At 32.7% G+C, this 22,151-nt stretch overlaps 1 protein-coding gene across 1 annotated transcript in view; it reads left to right on the top strand.

Annotated features, from left to right (window-relative positions):
* LOC113555901 (lachesin-like) overlaps nt 1-22,151 on the top strand; it is a 397,491-nt gene that overhangs the window by 372,592 nt on the left and 2,748 nt on the right. The window contains exons 3-5 of the mRNA XM_026960513.1: nt 11,578-11,726; nt 16,023-16,233; nt 17,860-18,159. Of these exons, the coding sequence (XP_026816314.1) occupies nt 11,578-11,726; nt 16,023-16,233; nt 17,860-18,159 (660 nt within the window). The remainder of the gene's footprint in view (nt 1-11,577; nt 11,727-16,022; nt 16,234-17,859; nt 18,160-22,151) is intronic.

The following is a 22,151-nucleotide window of genomic DNA, read 5'->3' as shown; positions in this document are numbered from 1 at the left end:
AAAAACATTGTCTGTAAGATATTATACAAAAACATAAGTCATTGTATAATAGCTCCATCCATAGAATAAAAATGTAAAAAAAATATATAGTTTTGCCGTTATTAATATAATAATTAATTTTATTGTGTTCTGTACATCATATTTTATACTATTTGCTATATTATTATGTACTCATAGCATATCTTAGTGAATTTAAAATAAATAATTTAAGCGCTTACGTCGTTCAATTATTATTTAGAATAAGAATGTGGATTATGATCCCGAGAGTTAATATATTTTATTGTTTATTTTTACCATAAAATACACAAATATGGTTGTTAGCAAAATCAAATTGTTTATACTTATATTACAGTGCATAAGTCTGTTAGTTACTTCTCATGCCATGACAGTTTTTTTTTTCGCTCCTTCTTAAAACAGTCGAAATAGACATACCGTATAGCTTATATGTCGGTGGACGAGAGTTCTGTTTTATTTTATGCTAGATTGCGCAAAAGAGGATTATTATAAATCTATAAACACATAGTATAAGACTTTCCGACCACTTAAAATTTCTATAGATAAATAATAATAATACAAAAGTTTGCTTTTTACAGCAGCAAAGCGCGTGACTTACTACTTTTGTTTCGTCGGATTCTGACATCGATGGCTTATTATTGCAAATAACTATTTAGAAGTTTGATTTAAATTTAATCAATCGCGAGTACAACGATCCGAAGATTTTAAATGTTCGGTTAATTATTAACGTCGGCCGATTGTGTACATCACCAGACAAAGCGCAGAGCTTTTACACAGCAATGACGGAATGCAATAAAGTGAGAACTGTGCACCGAAAAGTAACGGAAAAACAAAAAGTTTCTGTAAAGAAATTCTAGTGTAATATAAGAACGACGAAAAAAACTGGATCTCGATGTTATCAATGGAAAACTGATATAACTTTTCAATACTCGTAAACTTTCTAAACTATATAATTGCTTGCTCGAGCGGTGTATAGTGTTTTTTTATTGACTTTCCTCGGGTACAACGCGCGAGGGAACCGAAATTTTCAACATGGTCTGAGGCACTCTGATCTGTAAAGTAACGAACGAGTCGTAATTATTTTTTCTCCCGCAACGGTCTTGACAGTAACGGTAAGCGATATCACGTCGTACGCCTATAAACGTATGCAGTTATTTTAGTGATATTTCGATAGTCGTATAGGGAATTTCGAACCTCGATTTCTCGATACTGGCACAAAATCAAACCGGCGCCTTAAGCGATAGTGTGTTAATTTTTACACACATAACACCAATGTAACATCAATGAATTTTGGATGATTGTATTGTTTGCAGAAGAAAAATAACAAACTTAGACGATGCGTTGTAGATACGTATACCGAGTTTTAATACGAAACGTCAAAAAGTTCGATTATCCGCTAGTATAGTGCCGAGAGAGTGGTGCGTCTCGTCGTTTCTGGGCTGTACAACAAAATTAACTACGGCTAGTGACATTATGTATAGACATGTTAGAAATACGTATAACTTATTACGAACACAGTTATTATATATGCGTATAATAATAAAACGTGTCTGCCGTGTGCGAACGCTTACTGCCGGTATACCGCAGTACGTGATGAGCCTCTCGTTAAACGATCGTAGTTTTTTTAGCCGGTTGTAGAAAAGAAGATGGTCGCTGTGATGGGACGACGGGAGAACGGGTGGAAATAAGCGTTAAGATGGTGTCTGCGGCGGCGGCGGCGGCAGTGGCGGCGGCTCGCGTATAGTCTGTCTAAACGTTGCGCCAGCGAAATATTATGATTAACACGCGGCGAAAATATAAATTATGAGCACTTGTCAATGTCGTTTCCGCCCGAGTTGGCCGTAAGAGCTGTTTTTCCGGTCTTAAAATTTCATTTTGACGGCGGTGAATGGTAAACATCGGGGCGAATCCAAAAAAGCTTTTAAGCTGTTAATGACACATGAACGTGCGCGCATATAACGCAGTGGGCTGGACGGAGGCGGTGCAGTAGTGCGTCGTCGTCGTCGTCGCACACGCGATGACACTATATATCCACTCGACGGGAGCGTCTGATGGTAGTGCCGACGTTTCGGCGATAGGACGGATCGGGGGTGGACGACGTCATTTCGTAATCCGTTTAACGCGGTGAGGAGTTCGCGAGCACCTACTACTACTACTACTACCCGGCATTACACCCTTTGCCCGGAATGGGAACTCGAAATTTCCTCTCGGGAAAACGTAAATTCATTAACGGCGCTCAGGTTCAAAGTCACCCAATGTACGTTGTCAGCGAGCTTTTGCGCAAGCGCCACAACCGCCTCCACCGCCACGCGCAATTACGTATCAGGCGTATTACAATATAATATATATATATATATGTATAGCGTCTAGTAGGTACCTCATAATATATGGGTACACGCGAGTAGGAACCAGCACCGGTCCATGACGCTATACAAGAGCGTTCCGGAGTCGTAATGATATAAGTGGCGTCCGGGCGACAAAGGTTTGAAGAGGGTCGCGTCCATTGGCCTGCCCACGGTTTTCGATCTGCCTACACGCGCGTCTCCTAAAATATCGTAAACAGCCCGTTGGCCCGAATAGATAAATCATTTTATTTAAATTACTCTCAAAAATAAATCTATACACACCTCCTTAGTTCGTCGTAGGAAATTCTAAGATATTTAAATATCAATCGTAATGTGACTAAAAAAATTTAGTTTATACGATTCGAAGTCAAAATGTGAATCGTGAATACGCCCTTCGATTATAATATTATACGCGTGTGTTTGCTGCCCGGAATTTCACGATTGTCATTTTTCATTTTATTCAAAATATACGCCTTTACATTATTAGAGTGATGTCTTTTGAATTTTAGTTCCGACTTAGACTTGAGATTAACTATTATACTGTAACGATTAATGATTTCAGTGTATGTAAATAATTTCATCATTAGTCATTTAATATCAACGTATTGCTAATCGAATTGGCTCTAGGTACTCGTCTAAGATTTCTCTCTCTTTGTTAGCCAGCGTTGGTGGTGCAATAAGACACGTCTCGGTCGACGACCGTAAACAACCCGTATGTTTCTCCCAAACACCGAGCCATTCGTTATGATTCAACAGACATTAAATCAATCTTCTTGTACGAATCCGTTTTCGGAATTCCTCTTCTTGCTATGTATACCAGCTCGCCGGCCAAGTCCGCCGCTTAGGTCCCTCTTCCCCGCGGCGGATATTCATCATCACCGACACTGCACGCTGACTATGCGGTGGGTACGCAACCGGTCGATATTCATCATTATGTTATTTAATTATAACTTACCAGACCATTGGGCGCTGCAGGTTCCGCTGCGATCGAATAAATCAAAATATCCGGCCCCCAGACGGCAGCGTATAGTTTCATCGTCACTAATAAAAACTATATTTGCCAGCAATCCCCCCTCCCCCCTATCATAATATTGCATGCGATAGCCATAACAGCAATAATAATAATATAGTAATATCTTGAATATTTAAGTATGTAATAAATTCTTTCGGGAAACTCGGCGATGGGGTGGTGGAATATAGAGACGCTAGCTAGAACGGTCTGGCGCGAACGAGCGTTTTGCGGCCAGCAGGGGGTAGAAGAACGGGCTTTTAAACTCGAGCTAACTACACGTTTTTCTTGCTATGCAATGACTACCCAAAAACTTTTCTCGATAACTCGAGTCCTACGCCGCTGAAAAGATTTCTACACAGCAAGAGTTTTTGTGTGTGTGTATGTGTGTGTGTGTGCACGTGCGTATGAAATACTGAGTCTGAACGAGTGTAAATATGTATATATATATATAGCTTTTAAAAATAACAATCCGAGTTGTCGGTGGAGGCTATAAGAAATTTGCTGAAAAAAGAAAGTTCGGTTTTTTTCCCGGCGTTTTATTATTATTATTGCTCGCCGCAATTATCGCGACCTAGTGAACACCGTATACATTATACACTACTAGAGAAGAAAAAAAAAGTATTACTTTTTCCGTATCAAACGTTAACAATTTCCCGCTCACGGTGGTTGAACACGCCATACACCACTCGCCATATCTATACGCCGGTCGGAAGACACCCATCCCCACGCCACGTGTCTTGCACACCGTTGTTTTATTATTTAATATTATCATTAAACCGTACACGTGTGAAACGATGACATTCTATGCATAGAAGAGGAATACCAAAATTCCCATATATTTATAGTTTTAAGATATTCATTATCAATATAATACGACTGAAACAAAGCACGACACCTGATAAAAATTGAACGAGATGACATTAAACGAATAATTATAGTGTGCCGACGCTTTGTTTGGAACGAATGCATAAAATAATATGGCTGCACGACTCTCGGTAAAACTGTATTATATATCAAACAATATGATTTAATTTAACAATAAAATAAAGAAATAAATTAATGTACACACAAATGAGTTTAACGCAACAATATATTATGTCCCCATATGACGGTTTATATGCAGAAATATTGTGATGTAAAACACAAATTCAACTGCGATTTCTCTTTATTTAAATTCCCGCAGGTTACGAATACGTTTTGGGTCTTTATTTTATTATTTTATATTAATAAATGCGTACATAATATATTATATGAGTCTGCCTGTATATTTTATAAGGTATTCTTGAATTTTCTCGTTCAGTAATTTAATAACAGTACTAAAAACAAATAAACGAAAACTAAACATTAAATATAAGAAAATACATAGTTTGCTTTCAAAATTTAAACTAAATACTGAATTTTCAATTTACTTTTAATTTCAATAAACCCGATAAAATAAAATTTTAAATCATTCTATACGATCGTGAGAAGACACGACATTCCGTTAATAAAAATCAATTACGATTATGAATACATCATTTCAAACTTTGATTAAAATTTTATTGAGCGTTTTCCAACCTCTAGAACTAAAAAAACACAAATGAAAACGTTAAAAAATTATTGTACATTATATTAAGTACATAACACGCGGTGTGTTACAACTAACAAAGCAACAACGTACATATACGTATCAGAATAAAACACTGTTGGTATTGGTTATGATATTATAATATATGCTCTTTATTACAAAATAAATAATAATATAACTCACACAATTGATATTAAACGATAAAAAATGAGCTTGTGTACCTATAGTGACTACTGTCAATTTCACATCACAGTTATTTTCGGTTTTCCCATTAAAGTTTCACCATGTTATATGTACACATTTTAAAATCTATTCCTTATTTCCTTATTTATGCATGTTTATATACATTTTTATTTATATATATTTCTCAAAATAAAATGAAAAACTTCTTGAAAACTTTTACCTTTTAAATTGAGTTCGGGAATGAAAATACAGGGGTGTCGTGCGGCAAAAATTGAATTTAATGCACGATGGTCGTGATAACATTACTGAATAACGTGTCTAAAATTCATAACTTTGAATAAATTATTTGTGCTAGGAATAACATTGTTCAGTTTGAAAATACATTATTTACTGAGTAAACGACTGCGAAAAAAATACGATTAAAAATATATTATGTAGACTAAATTAATAGGTAGGTAATTATAACAACAATAAATTAATTAAATTAATCAAACTATAAATATAAACTTGTAGTTTATACATAATTTGTTGTTATTTGTTTAACTGATTCTTGTTATATACTATTTTAAATAAAGTATAAGTGGCAAATATATACATTTTAGGTTGATATTTTATTGTCCTCGTGCTTGTATGCTATAATTTGGGCATGAGAAACAGATAACAATATTATAATCTTCATAAAATTAACTCATACAATACCTATTAAATGTTAGTTGTTTATTACATTTAGAAAAATTTACTTTACAGAGTTCTAAACCTTAAGTAAGTTTACTTTAGTAAATAAAAATGTTTTAAAGTAGAAAACATTTATTAGGTATAAATCAAAAAGACTTCTAAACTATATAAAATATGTTATAATATGTTAACATAATATATTTTAGAAAACAGAAGACGATAAATTATGATAAAATTTATATGAATAGTTAATGTCGTTTAGGCCACTAGGATGTGAGTATGCATAAAAAATGAGTTATATTTTTATAATATTCAATCAAAATCCATTTCCCTTCTAATTTTTCATTTTATCCATTCATTACCCATACTCTGACAATAGTAATATTTCGTGAATTGGCAATAATATATAAATTTTTTATTTGATTTAATTTATTAGATATTAATAAATGTATTCTTTTAATTATATCAATGGTACTTTAATTAGTTTGATTAAAATTATTTTATTTAAATTAAGATTTTTAACTTGAGCAGTATTTTATACTAATTGTTAGTTTTAAAAAATTTTTAATGGGAAAATACTACTTACAACTTCTTATAATAGTGATAAATGATAATAATAAAAATATTATTTTTAAATAAATATGATCTATCATATTATATTATTAAATTTAATCAAAATAAGTATTGCTAAACGTATGATAACAATAAATAAAAATAAAAAAATTGACTGATATTTGACATCACAAATTATACATATAAATATAATGTAATAATTACACATTTACAATCGTGATTATATTTAAAAAAAAAAAACATTAATATAAACAACTATAATTCATTATTTAAACAATTTATTTCATAAACAAAATATTTATGAAAATTATTATTAATTGCATTAAAAACTCGGATTAGGGTTTGAATTTAAGTTAATAAATAGAGTATAAAGCATTACGTATTATGAACAATTTAAGAAACAACTCCCTTGAACTAACATTACCTATGATCAAAAACATATTAAATTATAAAAGTGCGTATTTATATTATACACAATATATTATATTATAATACATTTAAAATAATGCTAATAACAAATATTTTATTTTAATTATGCATTGTACCACAGTAGATGCCCATAAAGCCGAAATAAAAATTTCAGTAATTAGAACAAACCATTCGGTTTTTAATTTGTTTGTTTGTTATAATTATAATTTATGATAAAATTCTGTAGATATCCTTAAATTTCAGTCCCTCTCAATAAGTCTCTTGTACAAATAAATATTTTCTGAGTAGAGTAAAACCAACGCTCATTATAATTGTTTGTTCTCAATATATATATATATATTTTTAAAGAACCATATGAAAAATATGCTTTCATTTTTACAGATATATATATATATGTTTAATATTATGTAGAAAGTTTCAAAATAATTATAAAAACTTCTTGATACTTCGGTTCTAGTGTTTCAACGGATTTTTTACCTCGGTATACGTATATAATAGTAAATTTCACTTTGATAATTTTTATCTTCAGAAATTAATCATCCAAAGTACAATATTTTAACCACATCAAGGGAAAACATATTATAACAATATAGTAAAGGCTGTACTATATAATAATATTATGAATACCGGAGTGGATGTCACTTGTCCCACCATTGTGCGGACATTTACGCTGTAGGCGAGTATAATAAAAATGAGAGAAAACACAAGTACATATATTATATAGAATAAATATACGTCATGCGTGAATTAATATTAGTTCTATTAAAAAAAATATAAAACTAAGATAGCCGCTATTGTTTTTGTTAACAAAATATTTAAGGATTCCTTAAAAAAAATTGCTCATCAAATTTAATAATGATTATAATTGTATTATAAACCGATAAAAACTCTAAGAGAGAAGAATAGAACGGCAAATGACCCCGCGCGGAGAGGACGGAAATACGGAAACCTATCTCGTGACGTTTTATAAGTTTCGATTTCTTTGTACGATTGCAATCCACCTTGGTTCCGTTCGAGAAGAACGCGCGAATTAGTTAAAATGAGAAAATTGATTAAAAATTAACGATTACTGCGGAGTAACAACGGTATAAATCTTGTGCGTGTGTGTTTGTGTGTGTGCACTGTGCATAATTTATTAAACGGAATATATCCATTAAATAGACTGTGATTCACCTCGACGTGGATTACAGACGTAAAAATGTCGACCCGCAAGCCACCGGTGCATTCGTTATTTCGTTTTATTGATAATAGCCCGTCACATCATAAAATGTAAACGGTAATGTGCGATCGAATATTGTTTTGCTGTGCGCCCTGTCGTGATTACGTCGTGTACCGCCACGTGGCCGCTCTAGATAATAATATTAATATTACTGTTATTAGTATTATTATCAAACATAATGGAATTCGGCAATACAATGACCGGATAAACGGTTTCGCGACATAATTATAACCGGTGGTGTGTTCTCGAATTTCGTCAAAAATATAGATAGCGGACCACACGTATGTGCCGTATATATAAATTATAATAACTATACGACCGCCGTATTTCATGGTTTGTGCATTACAATATTAATAATATGTGCACTTCACAACCCATACAGTGCCGAATATACAACATGCACGTGTACACGAATACAATACACCGATCGCTAGACGACCAGTGTTTATGACGTATGAAACTTGAATTTTATGAATTCAGATGACCCGCGATTGCAGCGATCAAAACACAATACATAGTACCTACTAACAATTGATTTCTCTACACCGAATATTGTATATGCCGTTATATTATTGTTGGATCTCCGTACCTATAACTGTGTAGTCCGACAAATCCGGCATTTTTGTTATTTTTGAAAAATTGTATTTAAAACATATTGAAAAATGTTTCGTTTCGTTTGCGTTTTACATTAATTTTATAACTTACTGGTCAGTGCAGTAATAGTAGTTATTAAATACTGTAGTTTACGATTCTCAACAAATCAGCACGATATGAATCAACATAATGATTTACTTTATTAAAATTACTTTGAATTGTTGACAAGCCTTAAGGTTTAACAACACAATGCTAACAAGTTAAGATGATACAATTTTTTTTTTTTTAATAAAGAAAATTTCAAAAAGCACTTGACTATGAGAATAACAAATACTTATTTAAATGTAAATAAACATTATACCTCGTCGAAATTTTTATATGAAGAATTATAAAAAGATTTTTAGTTGGACAAATTACTAAGGGTTAAGTAAGCCATTAGAATGCATAGTATTTCACTATTCTAATTCTACAAACATATGATTTTTTTGGATTAAGTAATTTTTGTATTTTGAGCTTCAAATATTTTACAGGATTATCAAAAAAAAAAATTGCTTTTTTAAGTCTCTAAATTGAAAATTAATGGAATGTAATTATTACTAAAAATTATTACTATTACAGCATGAGCATGCTATAAGAATACAAATATTTTAAATATACAGTAAACAAATATATAGAATATTCTTTAAAACTATATAAAAATATTTGTACCTAAAATTTTAATTACAATAACATGTTTTTTTATTTATTCATATGAGTATTCAGAATAATATTTGCTTTAAATTTCCATCGAATAAATTGAAAACGTATTGTACTTGTACAAGTAGTTATTTATTTTGGATTATCCATAAGTGAAAAAGAAAACGAAAAGCAAAAAAGCAATAAATAAATAATTTGTATAGAATTCTCAAATTTAGTTTAATAATGTATCACAAATAATAGCTACCGTGTTTAATAAACTCATATTTATTTAGACTAAAGCAGTTCCTCTCGATTTTTTTTTTTTTTTTTTTTTTTTTTAATATCAAAACAAAGTTGGAAAACAAACCACGCTTATATCAAAAATAACGAGTCAGTTCTAACTCATTCTTCATTTCCGTAGTTTAAACTATTTACAGGAATATAAAAAAAATTGTTTCATACAATAGTTAAAATAAAGATTATACTCGTATTTAAAGTATTTATAAAATTGGCAATTAGTATGGTAAATTAGTGTAGTTAAAACAACTTTATGGTATAAAGTTACGCATAACTCTTGTTAATATATTACAACAATATAAAACCCTGCTATTTCTAAGGTACATGTTATAATACACGAATAACGATAATATTATACCTTATATTACATTATCATATCCAAAATAAAATTACAATAAAACAATCAGCACAAACATTTAAAGAATATGAACAGTCGTGTAAATAAATTATTAGAACTTATAAAATGCAAGAAAGAGTAACTTTAATGTACTTGGTTAATTTGTTTTTATTATTATTATTATTATTGTTGTTGCGAAGAAAAAAATGTTTAGATAATCAGCCAAATTAAAAACATTACTCAAAGCATTAAACGTTCGACGTAAAAACTATTTAAGAGTATTTAATTTTTTCGGTGTAGTGAGGAAACTGAAAAAACGTCGTGGTTTTATGTTCTTAATTAAAACGTCGTCGGCTTGAAACAATTTTCTAAACCACAAAAACGAAAAACTTTCGTCTTAAGCCAGTTTTTAACACAGTTTATCCGCGCACTTTGCCGCATAACAAAAACGCCTCAACAATGTCGAAACATCGGTGTCACGAACGAACACGATTACTATCACGATTATTTCGTTTTAACCAGCGTTTGGAGCAGTATAAATTTTAAATTGAATTCATTCACGCATTTACATATCCATTTGCTTTCAAATTGAACGCAAAGTGCATTAAAAATGTATTTTTATTCCAAAAATAATATATCGTTCATGTTCTTCTTTACTAAAATTATGTTTGAACAAAAAAATCAAAAAAATACAGTACGGTTTTTGTGTGAAAAATTAAATAATCGATAATAAATATAAAAAAATAATTCTATTCGTAGCATCGGTTTTTATTTATGTTGTTTAATTTTTTATTTAAAACAGTCGAGGGACAATTCAATATTCGTATATAAACAGAATAAGTCATCTGAAATAAATCTGCCTGTCTAGAAAACCAAAGCCTCGGAACTCAGAAGAGACAAAGTGTGATATAATACATACTTTTGTTCGTGCGTACACCTACCGCCATAGTTCTTAAAGAAAACATTGCCCCAGTCGAGCAACACAAATTGTATGTATTTCGAATTTAAAAATGAATTTATTTTTTATTCGCGTTCGCGCATAAAACGAATAATACGCGTTCTTTAACGTCGTTCATTATTTACGAACTGAGTGCATTCGAGAGTGCAATCGTCAACCGAAAATAAATGAAATAAAATAAAATGAACGCTTTGGTTTGTGTGTGCGTTCGTTCGAACACTGTAATTTTCGAACGCCCGACGCACGTGTTTGTGTGCGCATCTCGGTGTACACATCAGATGTATAATACGTGTATATAGCGTGAAAGCGGTATCGTCACGAGTCTGTGCAGTCCGTGCACGCAATACGCGAGAGTGTAGCCGGCGCAGAAAACCGGAGAATCGCCGCACGAGCCACGCTGTACATTGTGTGGCTGCCGCATGCGGGTTTAATGGTATTCGCAATGAACGTTTGCGTCGCGGGCTCCTGGTACGATGGAGCGGGTGGTGGGTGGTGGTTGTGTGGAGGGGAGGGGGAGCGGAGAGAAACTTTTAACGATAAAATCCACCGCCGAGGAGGTCATTAAGCGCTCGACCCCAATTAGTATATTGTGCAAAGGGTGTATACGCAGCGCCCAAAGAGAGAACACTCGACTGGACGGCGAATGCGAATAGAGCAATAACCGTAATTTTTTTTATTTTTTTTTTTTTTTCCAGAAAAATACAACCCTCAGCAGCAGAAAAAACAGGTGTCCGATTTTTTGGTCAGGCCGTTTTTCGACACGTCCGTATCGTCCAACATCACCACGCAACTGGGTGGTCACGCTTACATGCCTTGCAGGGTCAAGCAGCTCGGTAACAAGTCGGTGAGTGTATAAAATTGAAATTAAATCAATCCGTTTGGGCCATCGCGTTGATGTTTTAGATTGATAAACCGGAGTTATTTTCATTTTCGATGTAACCATACCTTCAAACATACCTACACGAACATAGAATAACATATGATTTTGAGTATATTCGCACGTATTGAAATTCGTTAGCGCTTCATACGTAATTGCAACAAGACATTCGTAAAAAAAAGTTCGTAAACCTGAGTTTCTTGTGCGAGAGAGTACTCACCCCCAACGCAGAATAAGTGTGTAAGACAGGTATTAAACAAAAACGTGCATACAACGCGAAATCGATCCGCGCACTTTGGCAAACGATGAGCTTAATACAATAATACGCATGTTATGTCGGTGGTGTTAAAAATAACGGACGTACGGATTTTGTCGGCTGAACGGATTGCGCCCGAGATCGACGGCCGCCGCGAAATACCGAGCGGGCCGTCCGAAAAACTCGTTTCGGGGATAAACGACAACCGGAATGCGTGTTATATACTTTTCCGGTTATAACGACCGCAAATTTCACGAGTGCAGTGGGCGCGAAACGACGGGCAGACCCCGCGCAGTAAATTAAAATGCTCGAAACAATGTGTATTGCGCGCGTTTGGCCGTTATTCCGAATCGAACGTGAAGGGAATTCGATTAGCTGCGGCGTATAATATAGATAAACTATATATAGGCATTAGAGGTACCTATATACCAATAATAGACTATATAACGTTACCCGGCGGAACGTTTTTACAACGCCGGATGCGGATATACAATATTCAAGTATATACGTACATACATACATACATACGTACATACGTACGTACATACATACATACATACGACCTAATACGATTATATATTTACAGAACGATTTGCCGATTTTTATATTAAACAACGTTACGTTCTTGAAAATTGCAGAGAAAAATATACCATTGCGACTCGGGTTCGTGGAAAACTTTTCGCACTATTTCAAGACACATCTTCCCGACCCCGGAGACTTTTTATTCGATGGCTTGTGTTTTGAATGTATTTAGCATATGATTTAGGAAATATGGTTTCCAAGACAATAGTTTTAGATTTTAATTTCATCAGTCCTCGACCGTAAAACGATCACATGGTGTTTCGAAACCAAATAACTTTTATCGGACAATTACCTCATGTTGTTAGTTTTTATAATCATCTACAGATAATGCCTCCGGTAGATTTATGTCTAGACACTTTTCGTGATTGCATATCGATATTATTTTTCGAATTATTCAGTTTAATAAGGTCATATCATATTGATCAACTCATCAATTTATTTACGAATGTAATTTTTAATCAAGATCATCAATTTACGGCCATATATATATATTTTATTAAATAATTACATAACGCTTAAGACAAACACAGCCATACGCATATACGGCAATATAAATTTAATTTAGTTCTCGCATTTTTATATTTATGTTTGAAATAACATCTAAGCGTAAAAAACGGTGTGGTGTCGTAAAAATGTACAAATATTTTATGAAGTATTCTACTTTTTGTAAGAAACTCATTAATGACTTCCAATAAAATCACAATGTGCTACTAAAATAAAATATACATCAGTCCTATTACGACTTGAAGGGACTAATTCGATTATTGTCATGTCTTACAGAGTGTTGGACAACTATAACAGATTTGTTAGTACAAAATATGTGTCCTCCGTCTAGGCGTATAATACCAGTGAATAATCGGTAAAATTTAACTACTACTCGATATTGTTTTTGAAATTCTCAGGACTGCGAGAGCTCCGAGCTTGATTAATCACTATAGTTCCCTTCAAGATGCTTTACGTACATTAATACCACGGACGGGTGGTGATTGTAGGCGCGATTTTGCGCACGTAATATTATGCTTTTATTGCAACGGCGATGGCGACAAAATTTAGCAGGAGACGAGGCAATTTTCTATTTATGACCGGTCTGTCGCCGTGGCTTCGGGTGGGATCGTAAAAATACACGACAGGGCTTCACCACGCGTCCACCGCATAAACACGAGATTGCACTACGATGAAGATACGGCAAAGGGAGTGGAGAGGATAAAATAATAAAATAAATAACTGGGCGACAAAGACGAGTGAAAAGTTTCTATTTTTTTCCCTCAATTCCCTTCACCTCTATCCGATCATAGCGCGTTATAAATAATGTATATATATATAGTGTCTCGAGCACAATTGTTAAGCTTCTCCGCTGGTGACGGCCAGTGGGGTGGTTTTTACACGATAGTTATTTAATCAACGTTCCCCTTGCCACGGGGCACTAAACAAAATTACCTTTTCCTCCGCTGCAACAGCGCAAATGACCGGCCAGCAATGTGACCGAATTGACGATTTAAAAATATGTGCTACTACAATATATGTGTGTAAAGGTCTACCCGGCGGGGCGGCGGTTCGGCGTGGTGGAAGCGCGAAGGACGGGGGACATTGTAAAAATGAATCCGGGGGAACCGTTAAGTTTTCCGAACAGTAACGCGTCCCATTTAAACTCGTGTTATTGTCGCGCAAAGCACGGGGTAAAAAAATATCCCGCACCTTTATACTTTATTGTTATTTCTTCCCCTGCCACTACTGCCCAATCACGCCCGCTCAACGAAAATCCATTAACTCACAGTTACTTCTATAAGCTGCTGCCGCCGTTTCCCCTTAAGAAAAACATATCGCGAAAATTTCCTAAAAATACCCGAACGCGTCGAAATAAAATGTACGTGACATAATGTTATACGCTGCTATAGTGCAGTGCACGCGTCTTTTTAAAGAAGAACGGTATTAAGTTTTTTTTAAATAAATTCACTCTAGCAAATTTCAGACTTAATAACGAATATTCGAGTTTTTCACAAATTTCAATACGTTTTTTATCTCATTAAAAAAAAAAATCACGAAAATCACTTTATGCAACCAAAACTAATACCAATGTACAAGTATTGGATAATGTATATAATCTATAAAACATAGTTGTTTTTTTTTTTTTTTTTTTAACATTTACGCTACGATACCTCTAATATTTGTAATTATACGGTCTAAACGTTTCATAATGAATTCGAATTTTTCCATAACGATATTCCATTGTTTTGATCGTATGTACCACCATATTATATTTTTCCGTCCAAGTATTTTTTGTTTCATTTCGCAAACCCATCAATGAACAAAACACGAAACGACAAGGTCTTCTGTTTTTTAATATCGGTTGAACATGTTATACAGCAATTTCGGTACGAATATGACAATTGCGTCAGATTCTAATATTATAATTTCATGATGTCTCAACGGTAATGGAATTATTTAATGTAATTGCATGCCGAATAATTTGCCAAATGTGGCCAATTGTACTTAAACTGCATTAAGTCATAAATCTTTTTGTGAAATATCAAATTACCACTCCACTTATGCAGTTAGCACACAATGGCCGTTAAGAGCCACTGTAATGGACCGAATAATGGCTAATCAATATATATATATATATATACAGGTTGCTTAATATTGGTATAGTCTAATAATATATAATAGTCTATAATTAAAATCAAATCCAATTTCAAATAGTTAAACGATATAAATTTTGTAATACAGATATTTGTTGAAAAAGTATCGATGAAAACTGTATAATATGAAATCATAGAAAAAAAATTGATTACTCGTACTCTGAAAAAAATAACTAATTAAAATATTTTAAAACTAATCTCATTTTTTGTATAGCAATAATTTCTAAATAATTACTTACTCTCTTGAAAAGTAAAATAATTATATTACTTGCGGTTTATAATTAAATATCTATTTATTTATTTTATTTATTAACGCCATCGAGCATAATTTTCATTCCACGAAATTTTATTCAAAATAAAATATTATCATCACCATCCTTCCTATTGTATTAATTTATTATATTAAATAAATAAAACTGTTAAATTATCATAGCTAAATGCAATACTAACGATTCTCTAAAGTACCCTCAAATTAATTTAAAAGCATATTTAGTCTTTTTTATAATATTAATAAATTATTTTTTTCCTACAGATTTCTGTTTCATACTGCGGTGGCATCCCGCCAGCGGAACTTTTTATCTTTACCTATACCCAAGTTTTAATTTCACATTTCGTTACCCCTAACAACCCTCTCTTGAGTATGCCAAGTTTATTTCAATCTCTCGGTTATTTTATTAATTAAAAACATAAACCGGGATTATATGGAAAATCATAATAATTTCACTTTTTTATTTTATCGAGTTTATTTTGATTTAATACAAATCTATGCGGGTTTATGTATTGCAGGTGTCATGGATACGGCGGCGGGACTCGCACATACTCACCATTGATTGGTTGTTGTTTATCGCCGACGATAGATTCCGGATATTTCTAGTAGAGCCCACGTGTACGTGGACGTTGCAGATAAAATATGTACAGCCCAGGGACGCTGGCATTTACGAATGCCAAATTAATACATCACCTAAAATGAGCCATTTGGTTCAGCTCAATGTCGTAGGTAAGTATCGAGTCTAAAAAAAACATATTCTGAAGTTATAATATTTATGCTTATTGTACACACAGTGTACTCTCGATTATTCGTGGAATAGGGTGGCAGGGTATCCACGGACAAGCGAATCCCGCGGATAAACCGAAAAATTACAATTACGAATTAAACGTATCAAAAATTGCCAAAAATTATTATTAATATGTATTAAACAAGCATATTTTATTTTATGTCGTTAACGAGTAATTAGTTATCTCCATAGGCGTGCGCACGGGGGGTTCCGGGTGTGCCTGGGCACTCCTCCCCCCCGACATGTAATTGGGGCCTTAAAATTTAAGTCCTATAGCATTTATAATATGGGTCCGTATTTTAACTAATGTTACTAGAATAAAAATGATATTTTTTTTAAAATATGTTTTGGGATAAAAAAAATAATACAACTTATATTGCAATTATCTTAAAAATAGATTTTAGATCCAACTATCTAATGAAATATATTATATTTCTTGGTACTAGTAATACCACTGATTAATATGTGATATAATGTAAGTTATGTTTATTCGTGTATTATAATTTATTAAAATATGTACATGTCTTGTTAAGATACATGTCTTGTTAAGGGCCCAAATTAAGAAAAGGGCCCGAAAAAATTTTAGGCACCCCCCCGAAATTCAGGTCTGCGCACGCCTATGGTTATCACAACCCAATTAAACCGATAATTATGTATAATGTAAAGATACATATAATTCTTTGTATATATACTTATATTATATAAGTATGTAGATGATTCCGCGGAAGACAACGGATAATCCGCAAGGCGAATAGTTCGCTCGCGAATAATCGAGAGTACACTGTATATATATTATATACGTCATAAATTATTGTGACTTGCAAAAACCGTATAAATACCAATAAATGTGTGCGGATGAATATAATACATACCCGTGATATTAGTGTTATTATTTATTTTAATTATATTTCAGCGTTAAAATCGTTATGCGCTAGCTGTGATCGAATTTAATTAAAAGTCAAATTTATATATTTATAATAAAGTGTAATTATTCTATTAATGCAGTATGCGATTAAACGAATTTTCGGTCACTTTCTAAATTATGATTACACGGTATTTTCAAAAACAATATTTTATCCCATCATATTTGTTGAAAAAAATAATATTCATATTTAAAATATTTCGGTGTTCGATATAAATGTAGACTAAAAAGCCGAAATGCGTTTAGAAATTGTTATGTCTAGATGCAACGTATCATTGTGTCATTGTCTATAGTCGTAATCGATTATATTTAAAATATCATATTAAATCGATTTTGTTTAACAGTATTTCATTGAAAACGAACTGTACATGCAATATTCTTGATCACGCCGCGAGTTTTCAACGATTATCGCGTAGACCGTATAAAAACGAACTTAATACATTACATCCAAACAAGTTTCGTTGTTGTCGCATAATTATTTTATAATGTCACGCGCATTGAAAACCCGAAAACTCCGATACGGCCCCGTTAATTAATAATAACGACAAGAGAAAAAAATTTAAAAAAAACACCAATCGAGAACAATATTATTACTATGTTATATAAATGAGTTAACACTAAACATATTATCCGTTTCGTCCGGCAGTGCCAAAGATCGAGATCATGGGCGAGTCGGACATCCACGTGATGGAGGGCAGCTCGGTGAGCCTGAAGTGCGTGATCCGGCAGAGCGTCCGGGACCCGGACTACATATTCTGGTACCAGAACAACAAGCGGGTGCTGGACTACGGCAAGGGCGCCAAGGTGATCAGCAGCGAGCGGTTGGACGCCAACACGATGGTGGCCACGTTGACCATCAACAACGCGGTGCGGCACGACTCGGGCAACTACACGTGTCAGCCGTCCAATTTGGACTCGGCCAGCGCATACCTGCACGTCTTGAACGGTAAAATACGTGTAAAAAATAAATAATATTATTTTTAAAACGGTAACGGACGTTACGATAACGCTGTCGGTCTTTCGTTCACCGCAGACGACGACGTGCGTACGACCGAAATTAACAAAACGTTTTAATAATGCGCGCCATCACGGGCAGGCGGGCACCACCTATTCGGCTTAGATTTTATTCAAATCTACTAAGCAGTCTGCAGTTGTTCTTCCGAAATCCCTTTACCCCACCACGGCCATTATTATAATGTTCGCGAACGATCCGACTGTACGTGCGGCTCGTACACATATACACACACACACACACACATATATATATATATACACTGCACCTCTATAACCGCGAACCCTCTGCTGTGTTTGAAGTGTTTGACTTAACAAATGCGTTTTTCGTTGCCGGCGAAATCGAATGGAAATAATTCAAACCAAATAAATCATAAGTTCATAATATATAAGGTACAGATTTTATATGTTTCCTCGGGTTCGAATTTTAGATTCCGCCGCCGGCGTTTAATTACTCATAAATTATGAACAAATAAATAACATCATTGTAACTTGGTAAGTACTCAAAACTATACGAGCGCTATAAAAAAATTTAACAAACAACGAAAGCACTTAAAGTGTCAAACTCCGTACACAAATCTTGTTTAATATTTTTTCTTCGAGCCGAAAACTATTTGAGTTATTATTTCTATTAAATAATAAGCGTTGGAAAAAGCGAGAAAAATATTTGTTGTGTATAGTTTATTGGAATTCTTTAATTTCTAATGTGGCTAGGTTTAACACTAAACGCGTTTACGAGTGATTTGTAACCGTATTCGAATTGTGCGTTAAAAATACATTACAGAAATTACAATCAACAAGACGTATTGATTTAAATTTTAAAATAATATTGTATTATTCTTGATAGGTAATATTTTATGCAAAATTATAATTTTGGCGGCGCGATAATATATTGGCAGTATTGCTACATCTGTGTTTAGGTGTCTTTCAAGAGATAATCACGTGATTCAATACATTACAAAAATACGACAACTCGAAACCCCCAGATGGAATAAATAATAACGTTCATTAAAAGCAAATAAAGTGTATTGATATTTCTTTAATACTTATAACAAATTCACAAATATGTTTTAACGAAATTCACAAAAAAAATATAAATATTGTATCGTTGTACACGATTTTTGTGCTCAGTTTATGTTTTATATGTTTTTGTTTTAATATCAAAAATTTAATAATTAATTAATAAAATTACATCGTATGAACCAAATTTCGATGTCGTGATGTTATTACAAAAATACACACATTTTCGTTTAAAATAATCAATAAAATATTTAGAATGCTTGTATTGGTTTTTTTTTTTTTTTTTGTACATATTCATATTTAAAAATAATATTACATTTTTAAATATATAATGTATAAAAGTACCTATATATAGGATAAAATATTTAACGTTCCACAAAAAACACATATTTTAAATTATTTCTCATTTAAAAATGCGTCTAATATGTCCCGATAAAATGAAAATTATTCGGCTGTTATATATTGGAAATCAATAATGCCATTAGAGAATGGAAAAATGGTATGTAAGGAGTTACATACCATTAGAATATTTTTTTATTAAAACAATGTTTGTTTTATTCAATACTTAATATTATTTCTGAGTCAAGCTGTAAACTGTTTAAGTTACTTGTACAACCTAACCAATAACAATCAAATACAGCCAAATTCTCTGCAGCAATTTTTTTAATTATATAATTATAATCTTCATATTTTATTTATGCTGTACCAAACCTTGTTTTAAATGTGACTTTAAGTATGTTGAACTTTTATTAAATAAATTTAATATGCATAAATTGTAAACTACAATGTTTATTTATTGTTATTGAACGTTTCAAAAAAAAAAAAAAAATGGTTTATTCGTTAAATTGTTTATTAAGTGATATTTCTCATCTAAAACAATATTTTTTTATATGCGAACTGAAACACAAAAGATACTTAAAAATGAATAATAATTCATTCATTAATCATTGGGTTTTCGAGTATATAATATACAACCATTAATTTTTCCGCGATACTTATTATATTTTTACGCAACGAAAATCGGTAAGAATGAAATAAAACGCATTCACAACGACAAAAAATGACTAAATTTACAAAACAAAAGATATGACATTCAATTCTTTGGTACATAATCCGAAGCGTGTCCCGTCTTTAGAAATAATTACCAGACTATTATCATTCGCGATTTGAAATAGGAATCGCGTCGGAGAGGAAAATGGTGAGGAAAACTTAGGGACACGTCGTCCAGTTATTGTCACTGAAACGGTCAGGCATAGACATTGTCGTGCGGTTATGGATACGGTATTTAATACCGACTGGTACCGTTGAAAAACGGCTCTGTCGGCGAGCTCTCGACAAAATATTTTTTTAACGTCTTTCCGGGTCGCTGTCGCAATTTTTACCGGGTATCTGCTACGCATTCGAACACAATATAAAATGGCGAAGGAAACCGACAAATTCTGCACGTAACACACACACACACACGCGCGCACACGCACACGCATAATATACCGTCGCTGGAACAAGACAATATCGTGCTAAATAATAAATTGTCGGCGCTCTTTAAAATATAGTCGTATAGTGCGCGGGATGGCTTTATAATATACCTATGGTTTCGGGTGAGCACAAAAATTAGCAACACCGAGTAATATTATACGGCACGATGTGTTAATTAAATTTGCCGTTGGGTAGGATTATAAAAACGGTCGCCGTGAATACATTTCCATATTAACGCGTCGAGAGACGAATGAGATGTGAGCGACTGTGCGGGTGTGTGTGCACACGCGTATATATGCAATATAATATTATATAATTTTGCAACGCGCGGGGCACAGTTAAAATTCACTCGGATTATTCAAAATCTGTATATTCTACTAATAATGATTCGCATTTTCCACCGTCTAATTCTCTGTCCAAAACTTAATCACTGCAGCTATTATCGTTTACCTGCTTATTATTAGTCTTTAAATTACTGTTATCAAAACATCAAATTCGTTCAATCGTCATTGAATTGTGACTTTTGTGCCGTGAATTAAATTTGCTTCATTTTTTTTCTCTGTTTTACATTAGAAAACCCTAGAGCTAGGCAAATACTGAATATTGTAAATTGTACAATACGATTTTAAAACGAGTGTATTAACTGTACATTTATTGAAAACATATCGATTAAACGTAACTTTGGATAATGACACTTTAGTCTTGAGTGAATATAGCGTCCAGGCCCCACAGTATCAAATTGATAAAAAAAAAAAAAAATCACTCCTTAGGATTACTCTATCGATTTGTCGTCCGAAATTTCAACTTCAAAAACTGCTCTCGCGATAGAAAATTTAATTTTAATACTATAAAATTGCTAACTCATCGGATATTCGAAAATGTGAACACAATAAACGATTAATCTTATTCCACTACTAGGTTACTATAAAAACGCGAACATAGGAAATTACATCTCCTAAAAGTACTTCCGAGAGCTCATTAATATTCATATGGTATTCGCAACTGCTCCTGTGTATAGAACTTTCAAAAAGTTAACTTGAAAATATTATATTCCGAGGCATTAGTGTGATTTCTAAAGTATTTAAACAATAAATAATAATCGGCGTGTTCCCTGGTGTATTATTGAAAAAAAATCAAACGCTTAATTAAAAATAAACTTTTACCATACATTTAAATGTAAATGTTTAAATTCTACATAACTTACTTAAGTTTTGCATTTAATTTAACACGAAAGTTAGTTCTTTATAAATTAGTTACTTTGAAATGAAACATTATTTTCTATACAATTGAGTACATTTATATTATATAATTTATTAGAAAGTACATATTTTTGAATATGTAATATATTAAAACTGAACAATTTCCTTTGGTCTTTCGTTTAATTTAAAACGTTTTGCTAAAAATACAATTTAATTATATTTACATTTAAAA

This window comes from Rhopalosiphum maidis, chromosome 4 (genome assembly GCF_003676215.2).
Source record: "Rhopalosiphum maidis isolate BTI-1 chromosome 4, ASM367621v3, whole genome shotgun sequence".
Lineage (NCBI taxonomy): Eukaryota > Metazoa > Arthropoda > Insecta > Hemiptera > Aphididae > Rhopalosiphum > Rhopalosiphum maidis.
This window is presented reverse-complemented; position numbering and strand designations above follow the sequence as displayed.